This window comes from Macaca thibetana, chromosome 19 (assembly GCF_024542745.1).
Source record: "Macaca thibetana thibetana isolate TM-01 chromosome 19, ASM2454274v1, whole genome shotgun sequence".
NCBI lineage: Eukaryota > Metazoa > Chordata > Mammalia > Primates > Cercopithecidae > Macaca > Macaca thibetana.
The window spans coordinates 37121581-37140796 of NC_065596.1; the positions used below are offsets into that span (position 1 = coordinate 37121581).

The 19216-nt window shown below is 52.0% G+C and overlaps 1 protein-coding gene across 1 annotated transcript; it reads right to left on the minus strand.

The window, feature by feature from the left end:
* Positions 1–4613: 4613 nt before the first annotated feature.
* ZNF835 (zinc finger protein 835) lies at positions 4614–16283 on the minus strand. The gene is made up of 2 exons (XM_050771733.1): positions 16079–16283; positions 4614–8619 (listed from the first exon to the last, which is right to left on the minus strand). The coding sequence occupies exon 2, from the start codon at positions 8572–8574 to the stop codon at positions 7009–7011; it is 1566 nt and encodes a 521-aa protein (XP_050627690.1). The 5' UTR covers positions 8575–8619; positions 16079–16283; the 3' UTR covers positions 4614–7008.
* Between the last annotated feature and the right edge of the window lie 2933 nt (positions 16284–19216).

Below are 19216 nucleotides of genomic sequence, written 5' to 3' on the forward strand. Positions count from 1 at the left end.
TCATCTCTTCCACACAGCAAGGTGGGAGACCTGGCGGATTCTCATGGCACACTCACAACTCGCATCCTTGTTCTGCCTTGGGGACAAGAGTGAAATAAGGGGAGAGAGAGCAGCAACTGCAAAGGCCCTGAGGCATAAACCAACTGCCTAAGTAAAGGGTGGAGAATGGACTGTAGCAGGGCAAAGCAGAAGCAGGGAGATGAGTGTGGAGACTGTCTTAGGTGTCCAATCAACAGGGGCTGGGCTGGGCATGGTGGTTCACGCCTATAATCCCAGCACTTTGGGAGGCCAAGGCAGGAGGATCACTTGAGGTTAGGAGTTTGAGACCAGCCTGGGCAACACAGACCCTGTCTCTACAAATAATAATAATAAAAAAAATTGTCAGGCATGGTGGCATGCACCTGTAGTCCCAGCTACTCAGCAAGCTGAGGCAAGAGGACTGCTTAAGCCCAGGAGGCTGAGACTGCAGAGAGCCATGATTAGGCCACTGCACTCCAGCCTGGGTGAGTGAGACCCTGTATCAAAAAACAAACACACACACACACCCAAAAAACAAAAAGTTGGGATGACGTTTGGGGGCTGAGTGGGCTCTGATTAGCTCAGACAGTGCCACAGGTCTTGATTGATTTTGTGGGATATTGAAAATAATCATGGCCAGGCACGGTGGCTCACACCTATAATTCCAACACCTTGGGAGGCCAAGGTGGGCAGCTCACTTGAGGTCAGGAGTGCGAGACCAGCCTGGCCAACATAGTGAAACCCTGTCTCTACTAAAATACAAAGAAATTAGCTAGGCCTGGTGGGTGCCTGTAATGCCAGCTACTCAGGAGGCTGACGCAGGAGAATCGCTTGAACCTGGGAGGTCAGGAGGTGGAGGCTGCAGTGAGCAGCAGAATTGTGCCATGCCACTGCACTCCAGCCTGGGCAACAGAGCAAAACTCTGTCTCAAAAAAAAAAAAAAAAAAAAAAAAAAAAAAAAAAAAAAAGGAAAGGAAAGAAAGAAAAGAGAAGAGAAGAAAAGAATCATGATACTATCAGTAATATAAATCATGTTAGCAATGGTCTGCTAATTAGCTCTACAGTATGCCAGGGACCTAATTTCATTGATGACGGAAGTATCCACTCAAGCCACTGATGTTGCATTCTCTACCCAACAGCTGGACAGATCCCATGAAAACCTAATTAACCAGATTGGGCAACATAGTGAGACGCTGTTTCTGCAGAAATAAAAATAAAAAAATTAGCCAGGCATGGTGGCGTGCACCTGTAGTCCCAGCTACCGTGGAGGCTGAGGCAAAAGGGTCGCTTGGGCCCAGAAGTTCGAGGTTACAGTGAGCTACAACTGTGTCACTGCATTCCAGTCTATGCAACAGAGAGAGACCTTGTTTCTAAAACAACAACAACAACGATAATAATAACAATAACATTAGGACCATTCATAATCCTCCCATTTCAGGTAAAGCCAAAGTTTTCACAATGCCATCCAGCCCTATTCCAGGTGGCGTCTGTTCTATCCTCCTTATCTTGCTCCCTCCCACGCAGCCACACTGGCCTCCTTGCTGTTTCTCAAACTCGCCCTTCATGATTACTTCAGGACTTGGGCACTGTTCCCGCTCCCCGGAAGGCTCTTCCCCCAGAAGCTCACATGGCTCCCTCATCTCTTTGAGGTCTCAAATGTCACCTCCTTAGAGAAGCCTTCCCCGACCACCATCAAGTAGCATCTCTCTCCGCAGGTCCCGCTCTACTTGTCTCCACAGATTGTATCATGACCTGACAAGTAACGGGTCAACGCAATTTCAGTCTAGCGTCCTCAATGGCCATTCCTACTCCCTGGGTGGTTCTCCCTGGAGGAAGCGCGGTCCGCGAAGATGGAATTGGGGGAGCAGAGGGCTGTGGAGTTCATGCTGTGCCTCCCAGGAACTCCTCACACATCCATACCAGCTTGTGGCACCTCCGCACGACCCCACCCCCATGCTCTTGAAGCTGCTCTCTTTTTTTTTTTTTTTTTTTTTTTTTTTTTTTTGAGACGGAGTCTCACTGTGTCGCCCAGGCTGGAGTACATTGGCTCTATCTCGGCTCACTGCAAGCTCCACCTCCCGGGTTCACGCCATTCTCCTGCCTCAGCCTCCCGAGTAGCTGGGACTATAGGCACCCGCCACCACGCCCGGCTAATTTTTGTATTTTTTAGTAGAGACGGGGTTTCATCATGTTAGCCAGGATGGTCTCGATCTCCTGAACTCGTGATCTGCCCTCCTCGGCCTCCCAAAGTGCTGGGATTACAGGTGTGAGCCACTGCGCCCGGCCGCTCTGTCTCTTCCTTCAACAGGGCACGTTGGACCAGGGTGGTATCTGAATATAGTATCTAGGGAACACTGTGTAGGGGAAAATAGGTACTAGAAGTTGGTAAATACGGCAAATCTAAAATCACAGGGATTAGGCCAGGCACAGTGGCTCATGTCTGTAATCTCAGCACTTTGGGAGGCCGAGGCAGGTGGATTGCCTGAGGTCAGGTGTTCGAGACCACCCTGGCCAACATGGGGAAACCCTGTCTCTACTAAAAATACAAAATTAGGCGGGCGTGGTGGCGTGTGCCTGTAATGCCAGCTACTTGGGAGGCTGAGGCAGGAGAATCACTTGAACCCAGGAGTCAGGGGTTGCAGTGAGCTGAGATTGTGTCACTGCACTCCAGCGTGGGCAAAAAGAGTGAAACTCCATCTCAAATAAATAAATAAAATAAAGTAAAACCACAGAGATTAAGTGGCCCACCCCTTGGGCCAGTCATGTGGCCTGTGGTTAGTAATTGTAAAGGTGAAACTGCCTACTGGGCAATTCCGATTGCCGGAGAGATGGTTTGGGAGGGATTAATGAGAAGGCTGCACGCTGCCACCAGAGGGCAGCTTCGGCATCCAGTGCTGTGAGAGTTCACAGAATCCTAGGTCCAGTTCCTCCTTACCTTATCTGTCAATCCTTACATTTCAGAAGCTCAGAAATATTTTGACTAATTCCTCCTCCACGGGCTCAGCCGACTCTAACCTCCCCGGGAGCTTTCCTCTTTCTACAGCAGGAGGGGTTCATGGCAAATTCTCATCACCCCTCCCTATTGCTGCTTCGCCACTGAACAGGAGCTCATGGCCGACCAACCTGCCCACACCAAACACACCTTCCAGCGGCGCTGTCCCGGGCGTGCCAGCTCCGCGGGAAACTCTCCCTAGCAGATGGAGCCCGACGCCTGCGCACTGGAGAGCCGCCAGACGCCTGCGCACTGGAGAGGCGCCAGCCCCCTGCGCCTGCGCACTCCGACTAGGAGGGGGTCTCCTCGAAAAGAGCTGGCGGAAGGGTTCAGAGGACCGACGCCGACCACGCCCACGACCACGCCCCCAGCCCTGCCAGTTCTCGGCAGAGCGGGTCTGACCCCGTTCTTTCTGCTCTTTTTCTGACATGTCTGTAAACTAGGGTAAGCATTTCACGCATTCATCCTTTCACCCGGTACTGCCTGAGCACCACCTGTGTGTCGAGGGCTGGACTGGGCAAAGTTCGGGTCTCTGTGGTCCCTGATTCTGAATGACTCTAGGGCTGGTGCTGGGATGTTCAGCTACTCATTAGCTTGCTCAGCTTTTCTTGAGGACCTACTGTGTGCTGGGACAGGGGCTGAGCAAAGTTTGGGTCACAGGAAGAAACCAGAATGCATGGTCCCTGAACCTATGGGTTCCAAGGCTGGTGCTGAGGATGTTCACGTGTTCATCCATTTACTTGGCCTCTCCTGAGGACCTACTGTGTGCTTGGCCTGGGCTGGGGGATGTTGGCGGGGTTGGGGGATAAGGAAAAACTAAATGTGTCCCTGAATGACTATGGGACTGGTGTTGGGGATGTATAACTATTCATACAGTCACTGACAATTCTTGAGGACCTACTGTGTGCTGAGGCCTGGGTGGTCAGTCAGGAGCCAAGGGAAGAACCAACTGCTTGGTCCCTGGTCCTAAAGAGCACAGGGCCAATTCAGGTTTTTTTTTTCACCTATTCAATCAGCCTGACATTTCCTGAGGACCTACTCTGTGCCCAGGCCTGTGCAGGCAATGCCAGGACGGGTCTAAAGGTATAATGACTCCCTTCTTTCTTCTGCCAGGTCCCTCACTGCTTCCTTGGTGGGGCTGAGAGTTAAGGGAGCTGGCAGGTAGGGAGCCAGATGTGTCTATACCTGTGTGTGTCCTGTGTGTCTCTGCACTAGGGTCTCTGAGTGCCCCCCTGAACAAGTTACACATATTAAAGACTATCTGGGTTTGTTATTTTCAAGGCTTGAAACATAATTTTCAGATAAATTACATCACTTTTTCAAATGTTGTTTATGGGGGCAAGGAAATTTGAATGTGGATTAGACACTGGATGATACAAAAATTGTTAATTTTGTTATGTGTGATAATGGTATTGTGGTTGTATAGCAAGATACTTTTTCTTGGAGATGTAAGCTAAAGTATTTAGTAATGAAGGGAGATCACATCTGTAATTTACTTTTAAATAGACCAGGAAAATATATTTTCATGACCTATTTTAAAAGTAAATATATACTATAAAATCTGGTAAATGTTTTATTAAAATGTTTTAGGTATTGTATTTTTATTAAATTTATTTTAAGGATTGAATCTGGGTGGGTATATATGTATGGGTATTACTTGTACTTTATACTTTTCTGTGTAATTGAAAAATCTCATAAGAAACCTTAGGATGTTCTTTTTTATGCAGAGGGGGGCCTATGTTGTCCTGTGACCCAGGAAGATTTGTTGTAAGAAAAGCATTCTTATAGCTGAAAAATATTTTTGTCAGGGATTTTTTTTTTTCCTGGAGCCAAACAAGTCACAGTGGGAAGACTGAAACAATCGTAAGTGATTCTATTTCATAAGAAATCTTATGCCCAAACTTCGTTAAAGGAATAGCATCTACCCATTTGTTTACTAATACAAAGTATATTGGTAAACATCGTTAAAAAGAGCTAGGTAGAAAAATCTGCATATCATATGCTACCATTTGTGAAGAAAGCTGTACTATATATCTTTCCAGAATATTCTATGCATATAAATATTCACATATATGCTTACATATAGTAAGTGGTTGCTTCTAGTGAGGGGGGACTTGGTAGCTGGGAGACACAGGAATAAGAACGGTATTTTTTTTTAACTTTATAAATTGTGGACTACACGAATGTATTACCCCATAAAATAATCTTCCAATGATTATAGTCATGTGAAGTTATGAGATTATAACTTTCATTTCACCACTGTAGTAGGTGGATTATGTTCCTAACTCCTACTTTTCACCTTTCCCTGTGACCACACACTTGGGAAGGCTCTTCCTGTGCTGCTTCTAGGCTTGGCTAGGAGGCTTGCTTTGGCCTGTGGGACTAGATGCAAATGTGACAATATCAGAGGCTTGAAAGCGTGCCTGTGTGTCCACTCCCTCTCAGACTCCTGCCACCTCCCTGAGAACACACCCAGGTGAGATGTGAGTCAGGAGAAGATCAAATAGGCCCAGCTGAGCCCTCCTGGTCCAGGTCCAGATCAAGCCTGGTCCAGACCAACAGAACCAGCAGCTGACCTGTAGATGCATGAGAAATAGTCAATGGAGAAATGAGGGCTGGATGATTTGTTACACAGCAAGTGCTGACTGATACAAGCATTAAAGTCAGGTCTTTGAGGTAGGGGGAAAAATGCTGGAGATGGGTAGGTGTTTCCTCATACCGAAAAAAAGACTAGGCCCACTCTAAAAATCTTTTGTAGAGGAGAGGCACTCCCTTCTTCTAGAATAACTTCCAGTTCTAGATTTCTCCTGCTCATTTTCTCTAAGCACTGTTTCTATCTTAGTGAATCCAGATTTCTTCTTTAGACTCTGCTCCTTTAGTAAATATGCCAAGTTGGCCACAGGAACCAAACCTTTTATTCGCTTTAACTGAATTAAATTTACTGAGCAAGTGCTTACTCAATAATAAAATCCACAATGAAAAGGCCAGCTGGCCAGGCACGGTGGCTCAGGCCTGCACTTTGGGAGGCCAAGGCGGGCGGATCGCCTGAGGTTAGGAGTTCGAGACCAGCCTGGCCAACACGGTGAAACCCTGCCTCTACTAAAAGTACAAAAATTAGGTCGGGTGTATTGGCTCACACCTGTAATCCCAGCACTTTGGGAGGCCGAAGCGGGTGGATAACGAGGTCAAGAGATCGAGACCATCCTAGCCAACATGGTGAAACCCCGCCTCTACTAAAATATAAAAAATTAGTCCAGGTGTGGTGGCGCATGCCTGTAGTCCCAGCTACTTGGGAGGCTGAGGCAGGGGAATCGTTGAACCCGGGAGGCGGAGGTTGCAGTGAGCCGAGATTGCGTCACTGCCCTCCAGCCTGGGTGACAGAGCGAGACTCCGCCTCAAAACAAACAAACAAACAAAATTCGCCAGGCGCCTGTAATTTCAACTCCTCGGGAGACTGAGGCAGGAGAATCGCTTGAACCCGGGAGGCGGAGGTGGCAGTGAGCCGAGATCACACCACTGCACTCTAGCCTGAGTGACAGAGCGAGACGGTCTCGGGAAAAAAAAAAAAAAAAAAAAAAAAAAAAAAAAAAAAAAAAAAAAAAGAAGGAAGGAAGGAAGGGAGGGAGGGAAGGAAGGAAAGAAAGAAGAAAGGGCCAGCCATAGGTGTTTCTGCAGGTCTACTTGCTTGTGCCCCATTTATAATTTTGCACCAGGGAGACCCCAGGGGAGTCTGGCAGATACAGACTGAGGTATCTGGGACTGAGGTACAGTCCCAGCCCTGTGTCTTCCCCACTGTGTGCCCTCAGGCAAGTGAACAAGCTTCTCTGAGCCTCGGTTTCCTCACAGGAAGCATTGGGGATAACACAGTATCTCCCCCACAGCATTGTGAGGTAGGAAAGGAGGCATGCAGTAGTGCAGCGCCTGGTGTACACGGCCCCAGTTAACCTCAGCTCTTAATCCGCTTCTGGTCCACGCGGATTTCTGCTAGGGCACCCCTGTTAACAGGCTTCTCCCTGTGAGAGCCCAGGTGTTGAGTCAGGCGTAGGAGCTGGGCAAAGGCGTCCCGCACTGTCTGCATGCGTCCTCTGGTGTCGGATGAGAGCGGAGGAGAAGCTGAAGGCCTTCCCGCAGCCGCTGCACTCGTAGGGCTTCTCCCCGGTGTGCACGATGTGGTGCTGGATCAGGTAGGAGCGGTTGCTGAAGGCCTTGCCGCACTCGGGGCAGGCGTAGGGCCGCTCGCCCGTGTGCGTGCGCTGGTGCAGGGTGAGCGAGGAGCCCTGGCTGAAGGCCTTGCCGCACTCGCTGCACTTGTAGGGCCGCTCCCCGGTGTGGATCTTCTGGTGCTCGATGATCGAGGACACGTGGCTGAAGGCGGCCCCGCACTGCAGGCACCTGTAGGGCCGCTCACCGGTGTGCACGAGGCGGTGCTGGAGGAGGTGGGAGCGGTTGCTGAAGCTCTTGCCGCAGTCGTGGCAGGGGTAGGGCCGCTCTCCGGTGTGCGTGCGCTGGTGCTGCGTCAGGTGCGACACCTGGGTGAAGGCCTTGGCGCACTGGCCGCACGCGTAGGGCTTCTCGCCCGTGTGGATGCGCCGGTGCTCGGCCAGAGAGGCGCTCTGGCTGAAGAGCGCGCCGCAGTCCTGGCACGTGTAGGGCTTCTCGCCCGTGTGCACGCGCCGGTGCTGGGTCAGGTGCGCGATCTGCGTGAAGGCCTTGGCGCACTGGCCGCAGCGGTAGGGCTTCTCTTCCGTGTGGATGCGCTGGTGGCGGATGAGCGCCGAGGAGAAGCGGAAGGTCTTGGCGCACGCGGCGCACTCGTAGGGCTTCTCGCCGGTGTGGATGCGCTGGTGCTCGATCAGGGAGGAGCGGTTGCGGAACGCCTTGGCGCACTGGGCGCAAGCGTAGGGCCGCTCGCCCGTGTGCACGCGCCGGTGCTGGGTCAGGTGCGTGACGCGCGTGAAGGCCTTGCCGCAGTCGGCGCAGCGGTGCGGCTTCTCGCCCGTGTGCGTGCGCCAGTGGGACGCCAGGTACGAGCCCTGGCTGAAGGCCTTGCCACACTCGTGGCACGCGTAGGGCTTCTCGCCCGTGTGCGTGCGCTGGTGCAGGGTCAGGTGCACGCTCTGGCTGAAGGCCTTGCCGCACTCGGGGCACGCGAACGGCTTCTCCCCGGTGTGGATTCGCTGGTGCAGGATGAACGCCGAACAGTAGCTGAAGGCCTTCCCGCAGTCCCCGCATTTCCACGGCTTCTTGGGGCCACCACCTCTCTCCCGCTGGCGGCTGTCAGGATGCCTCTGCTTCGGGCTCTTCCCGGGCGCACTGCACCTCTGGGGCCTGCTGTCATCGGGGACACTGGCTTGGGTAGCAGCAGGGTTCGATATGGTTCTTGGGATTCGGCTGAATTCATCGCGTTCCCGGATGTCGTCCCCGGCAGGGTCTCCCTTGCAGGCCACGGCTTCTGGCGCTGGACAGCTTTCCCGGTTTTCCTGCAGGTCCTCAAGCCGGCCCTCGCGTTTCCAGTTTCCTTCCAACTCTGCGCCCCGGAGGGCGACGCCCAAGAGTCCCTCCATCCTCGATCCCTGGGCTGCTGTCAATCTCACATCTCTTCTCTGGGTCTGAAAGGCAAAAGATAGGAAAAAAAAAAAAAAAAAAAAGAAAAAAGAAAAAATTAAACATTGTCACTTGTCCTGAGCTGGAAAAATGGCTAACAGCTGAACTGGGAAGGACTTAGCATGGGTCCCCTGGACCTCTGTGCCAATGACATTTTGAGTCCAATAATTCGGTGTGGTAGGACCCATCCTGTGGGTTGTGAGATGTTGAGCAGCGTCCCTGGTCTCTCCACACTGGATGCCAGGGACACTACCCCTCAATCCCCGAGTTGTAACAACGGACGTGGTGGCTCATGCCTGTAATCCCAGCACTTTGGGAGGCCAAGGCAGGTGGTTGCTTGAACCCAGGAGTTTGAGACCAGCAAACTGTCTCAAACTGTCTGCTGCCTGGGCAACACAGCAAGATCTCATCTCTACAAATGAAAAAAAAAATTAGCCAGGCATGGTGTTGTGCACCTGTGGTCCCAGCTACTCAGGAGGCTGAGGCAAGAGGATCACCTGAGCTTAGGGGGTTGGGGCTGCAGTGAGTGGTGATCACACTGCTGCCCTCTAGCCTGGGTGACAGTGTGAGACCCTGTCTGAATTTTTTTTTAAAGTCTCCAGACACTGCCAGGTGTCCCCTCCCCTGGGGACAAAATTGCCCCCAGTTAGGAATCACTGATTTAATGGAACTAAAAACAAATTTAAAACATCCCTGAAATTAAAAGAAAAAAAAGCATGAATCTGTCAGCTCTTAAAATACGGCCTTGTAATCTGGTGCTGTGTACTGAATTGTACCCCCTCAAAATTTATACATGGAAGCCCTAACTCCCAAGGTGATGCTTTTTGGAGATGGTGCCTTTGGGAGGTGATTAGGTTTAGAAGGGGTCATGAGGGTGGGGCCCCCACAATGGGACTAATTTTTTTTTTTTTTTTTTGACATGGAGTCTTGCTCTGTTGCCCAGACTGGAGTGCAGTGGCGCAGTCTTGGCTCACTGCAACCTCTGCCTCCAGGGTTCAAGCAATTCTTCTGCCTCAGCCTCCAGAGTAGCTGGGACTACAGGTGCATGCCACCATGCCTGACTAATTTTTGAATTTTTAGTAGAGATGGAGTTTCACCATATTGGCCAGGCTGGTCTCAAACTCCTGACCTCGTGTTCCACCTGCCTTGACCTCCCAAAGTGCTGGGATTACAGGTGTGAGCCACTGCGCTTGGCAGGAACTAATGCTTTGTTAAGAAGAGGAAGCGACACCAGAGCTCGCTGTCAGGTGAACACATGGCAAGAAGGCAGCCAGCCGTCTGCAAGCCAGGAAGTGAGCCCTCAGCGTGGCCCGACCATGCTGGCACCCTGATCTCGGACTCCCGTCCTCTAGCACTGTGAAGAAATAAGTGTTTCTTGCTTCAGCCACCTAATCTGTGATGTGTTTGTTTGTTTGTAAGCCAGAGCTAAGATACCTGGAAAGACAGTTTTCTTTTCTGGGGAAAAAATCAGTTGAAACTTTAATTCCCAGTGTGACAGTGTTTGATGTGGGGCCTTTGGAGGATGAATAGGTCATGAGGGCACCCTTCTTAATAGGATTAGTGTCCTTATAAGAGGAGACTCCAGGGGGCTCACTTACTCTCTGCTCTCTCTGCCTTCTCTGCGTGTGAGGACACAGGGAGAAGGCGGCTGTCTGTAAACCAGGAAGAGAGCCCTCACCACACAGAATCAGCCAACAGCAATCCCGGATTTCACATTATGGGGGACACTATTCAACTCACTATGCCCCCCTTCTACAGGGCTCTGGCAGTGAAGGAGCTGCCCAGGGTCTCCCAGGCTCAGAGGTTCAAGCTGGCCCCTGGGCCCAGGGTCCTCATTAGAGATGGTGACCTCAAGCTGTGGTAGGTTACCCTGTCTGTGCTTTCCACATTCTCAGAGGAAAACAGGGATCTGTTTTTATATAAGCCCAGGAAATCACTGTGCATTTTAGAAAGCCATAACAGAAGCCATACATTTAGTTACTTCTAGTGGGGCTGTGATGCTGAAGGATTTATACCAATTGCCTGGTGTACACTGGACCTGCACACTGGACAAAAACTCACCACTGACTTCTGATACTTTAGTTCTAACAGAATGGGAAGACAGACGGACAAATGACCTCCTGTTACTGAGAGAGGGAAGGAGGCAGCTGCTTGTGGATCCACTGTGCTGGGGCTAGCCCCAGAGGAGGGGGCTCACACTGCTGTGGGTGGGGGGGCATTTCCAGGCTGTGTGGCTGCAGGTAAGTGGCTACCTGCTCTGAGGTTCTGCCTGGTTTTCTCTCTCTAAACAGGGCTCCAGCCTCCCCTTCTCCTGAGGGCCATGGTGGGGCTCTCAGGAAGCTTGGTCTCATGTTAAGTGTGGGCTCAGCCCCTCACACACAGGCATTCCCTGAACTAACTCGTAGGCTGTGTGCATACAGCAGACAGTGCTGGGCCTTGAGCTCTGCCCTCTGGGATGGGGGGCTGAGTGGAGGCCTCTCTGGCTCATCCTAGGGGAGAAGATTTACTCCCGCAAACACCGGAAAGACCCTGTTGGTTTGGATCCAGAGGGTCCAATGCCCCCCAACCCCTGCATTACATCGCTCTGTCTATAGACCCCCATCAACGCCTTCATGCTGCTCCCTGCTGTGCCCAAAGTTGTATTCACAGCCTCTGAGCTCTCCTCGAGTCCCCATCCCAGCAGAGATAGGACGACAGGGTGTGTGTGGAAAACAGAAACACACACCAGGGACAGGAAACCTGGGAAGGATGCATGGAGGGTGGGTCATACGTCCAGGCTCTCAATCTCAGAGGGATCCAGGCAACGTGATGTCCCTCTCCTCTCAATGGGCACATGGGGCAGATGCATGACCTGCAGCGGTGGGAGGTATAGGAATACCCTGTGATTTCCCTTCTCTCACCACTCAGGACAGGACTCTTCACCACTGGTCACCCACACGTGTGGGAATTTCTCTCCAGCAACAACCACTCCAGCAGAAGCCAGCTGGGCATCCCACAACTAACCTCCATTCCAACACTGTCTACCCAATATTGGTGCAGACCCCACAAGCTGAGGCTCGGTCCCACAAGCCTGCCCCATCTCAGATGGCCGTCATGAGCAGTAGGTTGTCACCTGCACTTCTGACCTATAAATCCAACGGCTGCTTCCTTGGGCTCAGTTAATTGGCTGGAGTGACTCACGGAACTCAGAGAAGCACTTACATTTACTGGTTTAATACAAAGGATCATTTAAAGGATACAGATGAAGAGCTACATAGGGCAAGGAATGGGGGAAGGGGCGTGGAGCTTCCATGGCCTCCCGGGGGGCACCCTCCAGGAACCTCCACGTGTTCAGCTGTCTGGAAGCTCCCCAAACCCTGTCCTCTTGGGTTTTTATGGCAGTTTCCTTATGTAAGCAGGATTGATTGACTCATTGGCCATAGGTGATCAGCTCAACCCTCAGGCCCTCTCCCCTCCACAGAGGTAGGCGTTGGGGTGGGGCTGAAGTCCCAACCCTCAGATCAAGTGGTTGGTTCCCCTGGCAACCACCCCCATCCTGAGGCTGTCCAGGAGCCCACCGAGAGTCACCTCTTTAGAAAAAAAGGTCAAAAGACCCTCCTAGGATATTCCAAGGGATTTGGAAGCTCTGTGTCAGAAACTGGGATCAAAGACCAAATATTGGAACGAAAGCTCCTCCTAGCTCCACAATCTACAAGAGTTTCAGGAGATCTATGCTAGGGACCTGGGGCGGAGACCAAAGATAGATTCCTTGTTATATCACAGTGTCACAGAGGGCGAGTCCTGCAGCCTTGACACTTTGTCCCCGATTTCCACTCTGAATTCAGCACGGCTCCACCCTGGCCTGAAACCTCAGCGTCACCTGGGGGCCTGTGACACACACAGAGCTCAGGCCCTCCCCGGGCCCGATTCAAATCTGCTTGGGAACAAGAGCCCGGCCATTCGCGGGCACAGGAATGTCTGCAAGGCACGGACACAGGGGTAACCGCCAGCGTGCGGGCGCAGGGCTCTGCAGCACCACCAGTTTCTCCCAGGGAGAGGTTCTGGACGCGGCCACCCCAGGGCCCACACCCAGGCCGCCTGGCCTCACCGTCCTTCCTCTCATTTGTCCTCCTGCTGATAACCCCGAATGGCTCCCTCAATAGCCAGCCTTCTCCCTGAGCCCTTGTCCTCATCCTCAGCGACGCCTTCCCTGTACTGCGCTCATGCTGCTGCAGCCACAGCCACGGCCTCCTCCGGGCACACTCCTGCTGCTGCTGGGCAGGCTATGTTTGAAGCTTGTCCTCCCCACTTCCTGTGTGAGATCCTAACCCTTTGTGGTGGTGCTGGCAGGTGGGGCCTCTGGGAGGTGATGATGACATGAGGCTGGAGCCCTCAGGCATTGGATTCCTGCCCTTACAAAAGAAGACCTGGAAGGCTCCCTTGCCCCTTCCTCCAAATGAAGACACAACAAGAGGGCCCGGTCTGTGAACCAGGAAGCAGCCCTCACCAGACACCAAACCTGCCGGCACCTTGACCTTGGACTTCCAGCCACAGAACTGTGCAGAAATAAACGCTGTTTCTTTCTTTTTCTTCTTCTTTTTTTTTTTTGAGACAGAGTTTTGCTCTTGGTGCCCAGGCTGGAGTGCAATGGCATGATGTTGGCTCACTGCAACCTTCGCCTTCCGGATTCAAGTGATTCTCCTGCCTCAGCCTCCTGCGTAGCTGGGATTACAGGCGTGCGCCACCATGTCTGGCTAATTTTTTTGTATTTAGTAGAGATGGGGTTTCACCATATGAGTCAGGCTGGTCTCGAACTCCTGTCCTCAGACGATCCACCCGCCTTGGCCTCCCATAGTGCTGGGATTACAGGTTTGTGCCACTGTGCCCAGCCAATAAGTGCTGTTTCTAAGCCACCAGAGTATGGCATTCTGTCACACCCCAAAATAGGGCTTTTGTTCTTTTTGTTTTTTTGAGACAGGGTCTTTCTTGCTGTGTTGCCCAGGCTGGAGTGCGGTATTGTGATCGTAGCTCGCTGTAGCCTGGGAATCCTGGGCTCAAGTGATCCTCTCACCTCAGCCTGCCAAAGGGCCTAGATCACAGGCAGGCATCACCAACCACATCTGGTCAAGACAGGGCTTTTGCTTGGGCTATTCTTTCTGCCCGACATGTTCTTCCCGCAGCGTGTGCCTCAGCAAGAGGACAAGAGGAGGCCCTGAGGCAGGGAGTGATGATGTTCAGGGTGGAGAACACAGCAAGTGCAAAGGTCCCGGGGCAGGATGGTGACAAGGGTGGTAGAGGAAAGGTAAAGGTGGTGTGGGGTTGGACACAGCAACTGAGGTGCAAGGCAGGGAAGACAAGGTAGAGTGGGGTGGGGGTCAGCTCACACAGGAAGTCACGTGTGCTGGTAAGAACTCAGCTGGTGGGGACCAGGCTGGGTCGGCTCAGGCACCACGTCCACCAGCATCCCCAGAGTGTGCAGGGGTACCCACCTCGTGTGTGGGGGGAGGGCAAGTGGGTTCACAGCGGGGTTGGGTAAACCTGGGGCATTGTGCACACACACACGGGAGCCCAAGGGGAGACACAGGCTTGCTCCGGGGCAGAAGAAGAAAGTTGTCTACTCCCAGCACTTCTGACACGTGGGCTTTCTCCACACCAACAACCAAGTCCCCAATCTGCTCTGGCTGGGAGGCACAGGCAGCCACCAGCCATAAAGCTACCTCACCCCCTCCTTGGGTTTGGTGATTTGCTCGCACAGCTCATCGAACTCAGGGACATGCTTTATTTACTCTTACTGGTTTCCAATAAAGGACACAACTCAGGAATAGCCAGATGGAAGACACACAAGGTAGGGTATGGGGAGGAGCTCAGAGCACTGTGCCCTCTCTGGGTGCTCGACAACCCCAGAGCTCGGCAAACCCTAAGTTTAGGGCAGTTATGTGGGTTCCATGATACAGGTGTGACTGACATAAGTGTGATGACACTGGCCATCGGTGATGAACTCAACTTCCAGCCCTCTCCCCTCCCAGGAGGTAGGGGCTGGCTGAAGGCTGGAATGCTCATCAGGGTTACCTCCCCTGGCAACCAGTCCATCCTAGGGGGGCCTACCAGGAGTCCTCCATTAGCATAAATGTACTTAGGGGTCTACCAGGAGTCCTCCATTAGCATAAATGTGCTTAGGGGTCTACCAGGAGTCCTCCATTAGCATAAATGTACTTAGGGGTCTACCAGGAGTCCTCCATTAGCATAAACACAGGTGTGATTGAAAGGGGCTCATTAAGAGCTGCAAAAGACACTCCTTTTACCCCTGTCACTCAGGAAATTCCAAGGATTTTAGGGGCTCTGGTACCAGGAGCTGGGGATAAAGAGTAAACATATATTTCTTATTATATTACAAGATCACAGGTAGACACATGCATGATGTCACACTCTGAGACACACACGGTCATACACAATCATACCTGCCCAGACACACACAGACATGCAGAGACACCCACACCCATATCCAGGGACACACAGTCGCCCTCCCAACCCCCATGCAAGGAGGCAGGTGGGAAGCCCTCACCTGCAGCCACACTCACACATGCACACAGGGTCCTGGGCACACGCAGCTACACACACACGCAGCTACACACACACCCAGACCCACACATAGCATCCCTGTGTGAAGAGGTGCACAGAGAGGGACAAGGTCACACACACCACCTGCTCCACACAGGCAGGCCATCACCAGGACACACCCACAGGGGATGGCTGGACACGTGTGCAGTCACACTGGACAGAGCTCCAGCATGGCCAAAGCCCACGTATGCAGCGTCTCCATCGTGTGTGTGTGGATGCACACACTTCAGACAGCATGGCACTCTACAGGCTCGCACGCCCAGGTCACCCATCGTTGTGCTGGCAGGCTGAGCCAGCCCACACAGTGGCACACCCAGACATGCACACGTGGGGTCACACACCTCACATCCAGGAGAACTTTCAGACTTGCCCAAAGTCAGTCACACGTGTATGTGAAATGCTGCGAATCGCAGACACCGCTTCACATGAACGAGCACATGACACACTGATAAAGTGTCACATGCCTTTACATGCAGTCACACACCTGCCTGGGCTGGCACCGCCGAGTGAGCAGGTGCAGACGCAGTGACACTCGGGGACGGGCTCACAGGCAGGCACACACCTGCACGGCCTGGCACCGCCGAGTTAGCAGGTACAGACACAGTGACGGGCTGGCACCGCCGAGTAAGCAGGTACAGACACAGTGACGGGCTGGCACCGAGTGAGCAGGTGCAGACGCAGTGACACTCAGGGACGAGCTCACAGGTAGTCACACGCCTGCACAGGCTAGCACTGCCCAGTAAGCCTGTGCAGACACAGTGATGGGCTGGCACCGAGTGAGCAGGTGCAGACACAATGACACACAGGGACGGGCTCACACGCGGTCACACACCTGCACGAACACGCGCGCACACGCACACTACCCACCGTTACTTTCGCCTCCCGGGATCGCCTCCGAACGCGCTGGCCGGCCCCCTCCCAGCCTGGTGGAGTCGGCTCCGCTTCTACTCAGTCTCGGGTCCTCCTGGGCCAACACAGACCCTGGGGCCTCCTTCCTTAGAGGAGCGAAGGTCAAGACTTCTGCCGCTGCGGAGTGGCCAGCGCTCCAGGCCCCGGTGGACTGCGCCTGCGCATCAGGCCTGCCCGGCTCTTAGGAACTACAACTCCCAGGAGGCACTGCGCGCTCGCTGGTACCGCGACTAAGGCTTGCAGAGCCTCGGTCATCGAAACTACAACTCCCAGAAGGCTAAGCGTCGGCACGCGCCGGCACGGGCCCCTGGGGGTCCCGAGGAGGGCCGGGCGGCTGCCCAGAGCCCCGCCCAGCACTGACTCAGGGGTGGGACTTTTTTCTTGCTCAGGGGATGAGGCCGAGCCCACAGGCTTAGAAAGAAGGCACCTGAGTCCGGGCGCCTGTCATCCCAGCACTTTGGGAGGCCGAGGCGGGTGGATCACCTGAGGTCAGGCGTTCGAGACCAGCCTGGCCAACATGGCGAAACCCCCGTCTCTACTAAAAATACAAAAATTAGCCGGGCATGGTGGCACGCCCCTGTAGTCCCAGCTACTGGGAAGGCTGAGGCAGGAGAATCGCTTTAACCCGGGAGGCGGGGTTTGCAGTGACCTGAGATCACACCACTGCGCTCCAGCCTGGGTGACAGAGCGAGACTTCGTATCAAAAAAAAAAAAAAAAAAAAAAAAAAGAAGAAGAAAGTAAGAAGCTGAGATTCAGACAGGCTAAGTCCCTACTGCAGGCTGCACAATCTAAAAAGTTTGCAACCCACACTTTTGTTTTGGTCTGAGGTAGCTGATGTCATTCCAGTCTATGGCAAAGAAGGTGGCAAATCCATTGACATAGATAAATAATTTCATTTTACTTTTTAGTTTTATTTTTTAGAAACAGTTTCGCTTTGTTGCACAGGCTGGAGTGCAGTGGTACAATCATAGCTCACTGCAACCTCAACCTCCCCAGTTCTAGTGATCCTCCCATCTCAGCCTCCCGAGTAGCTGTAGCTGAGATCTTAGGCGTGTGCCACCACACTGGCTAATTGTTTTAACTTTTATTTTTTGCAGAGATGAGGCGTCGCTATGTTGCCCAGGCTAGTCTCGAACTCCAATCCTTCCACCTTGGCCTTCGATAATTTTAATATTAACAGTTGACGTGCACATGGCATTTACTATTGTCCAGCATTATTTTAAGGTGACTTCCCTGAAGGAATTCTGTTAGCCTTCCTAAATTATTCCTTGGCCATTAAAAAAATAGACATGAGATCATTTTTAGATAATTGGAAAAGCAGAGGAATCTGTGAAGAGAGAATAGGAAAAAAAAATGCATTTCACCAAACCAACATGCCATTGATTGTGAGATACCACATTACTTTATATAGCCCCAAAGCTGCCCGTAAACCATGACACATGCTGTCTTTACAGTTCACATTTTATTTATTTGTAGACCTCAAGAGGCATTGTGTGCTTCCCTCTTCCTTCTGGAAGCTTCATGAGAAGGGACATTTTCCTCAAAGGATGGACAACAGAAACAACTCAAATATTCATTTCCTTTAAATATGGTTTTTAAGACAATTTTCTTTAGAAAGCCACATTTACCTGTTGGGGGTCGATTTATGCTCCGCCCCTCCCAAATATATGTGGGAATCCTAACTCCCGATTCCTCAGAATGTGACTTTATTTGGAGAATAGTTCTTTACAGGGTAATAAAGTTAAAATGAGAAGTAAGGTGGGCCGTAACCCAACATGACAGCTGTCCTTATAAGAAGGGTGAATTTGCATGCAGAGACACGCATAGAGAGAACGTGATGTGAAGAGGCACAGGGAGAAGGCCGCCATCTACAAGCCAAGGAGAGAGGCCTGGAGCAAGTTCTTCATGGCTCTCAAAAGGAACCAGCCCTGCCTACACCCTGATTTCAGATTTCCAGCCTCCAGAAGCGTGAGGCAATAAATGTCTGTTGCTGCAGCCACAGTTGGGGGGTGCTTTGCTACAGTAGCCTTAGCACCTGACAGATGGTCTCTTTACATGCCAAGCACATTGCAGCACACATTTGACACACGGGGAGATAGAAGCTCCTGGAGGATAAGTAATTAATCTGTGATTTTGACAGTTGCAAGTGGAGGAACTGGGATTCGAACCCCTGTCTGCGTGATGCCTGTGCCTCCTCTGTATTAACATTTATTTTTACTTATTTTTATTTTTAGTTTTTGTAGAGATGGGGGTCTCGCTATATTGCCCAGGCTGATCTTGAACTCCTGGGCCCAAACGATCCTCCTGCCTTGGTCTCCTGGTGTTGGGGTTACAAGCATGAGCCACTGCACCAGGCCTGCACGTCCTCTTTACAGCACTTTGCCTCTTTCATTTCCTAGCCTGGAGAAGATGTACTTCTGTGGTCACTAAGAAAACACCTTCACAATCAGGCAAAAATGTCCCTAGAAAATGCTGGCGCGGACTGCTGAGGAAGTGCACCGTCAAATCGGGCCATGCACTGTCATTTCAGAGACCCTGAGGCAGGGACTCCATGTCCCAGTCATTTTTGTCACACATCAGTAGGCAGCCCCTGCCCAGGCTGGAAGATTCTAGACCCAGCTATAGGCTCTGGCAACCAGGGCAGGCAGCTCCTTCCAGGAACCCCAGGTTTCTGTGGTTTTCTTTTTTTTTTTTTTTTTTTTGGTTTCTGTGGTTTTCTTGGGTCATTTCCATTAAGCCTTAAACACCCTCTGGAAGAAAGTGAAGATGTGACGTTGAGGAACGTGAGGTGAGATGGCGGGTGAGTAGTTTTCTAGAGCCACCATAACAAAGCACCCACACCAGGGTCTTAAACGACGGAAACTTATTTCTTCACCGTTCTCAAGGATGGACGTTCACGGTCAAGGTATGGCCAAGGTTGGTTTCCCCTGAGGCCTCTCTCCTTGGCTCGCAGATGACCATCTTCCCCCTGTCTTCGTATGGTCTTCCCTCTGGGTGTCTGTGTCATAATCTCTCTCACACTCTTTTCTTTTTTGAAAGAATGTCAGCCATGGGCCCAGTGTGGTGGCCCACACCTGTAATCCCAGTATCTTGGG

Excerpts from the sequence above, each read along its gene's own strand:
- ZNF835 (XM_050771733.1), bottom strand. The coding sequence starts at position 8,574 with ATGGAGGGACTCTTGGGCGTCGCCCTCCGGGGCGCAGAGTTGGAAGGA.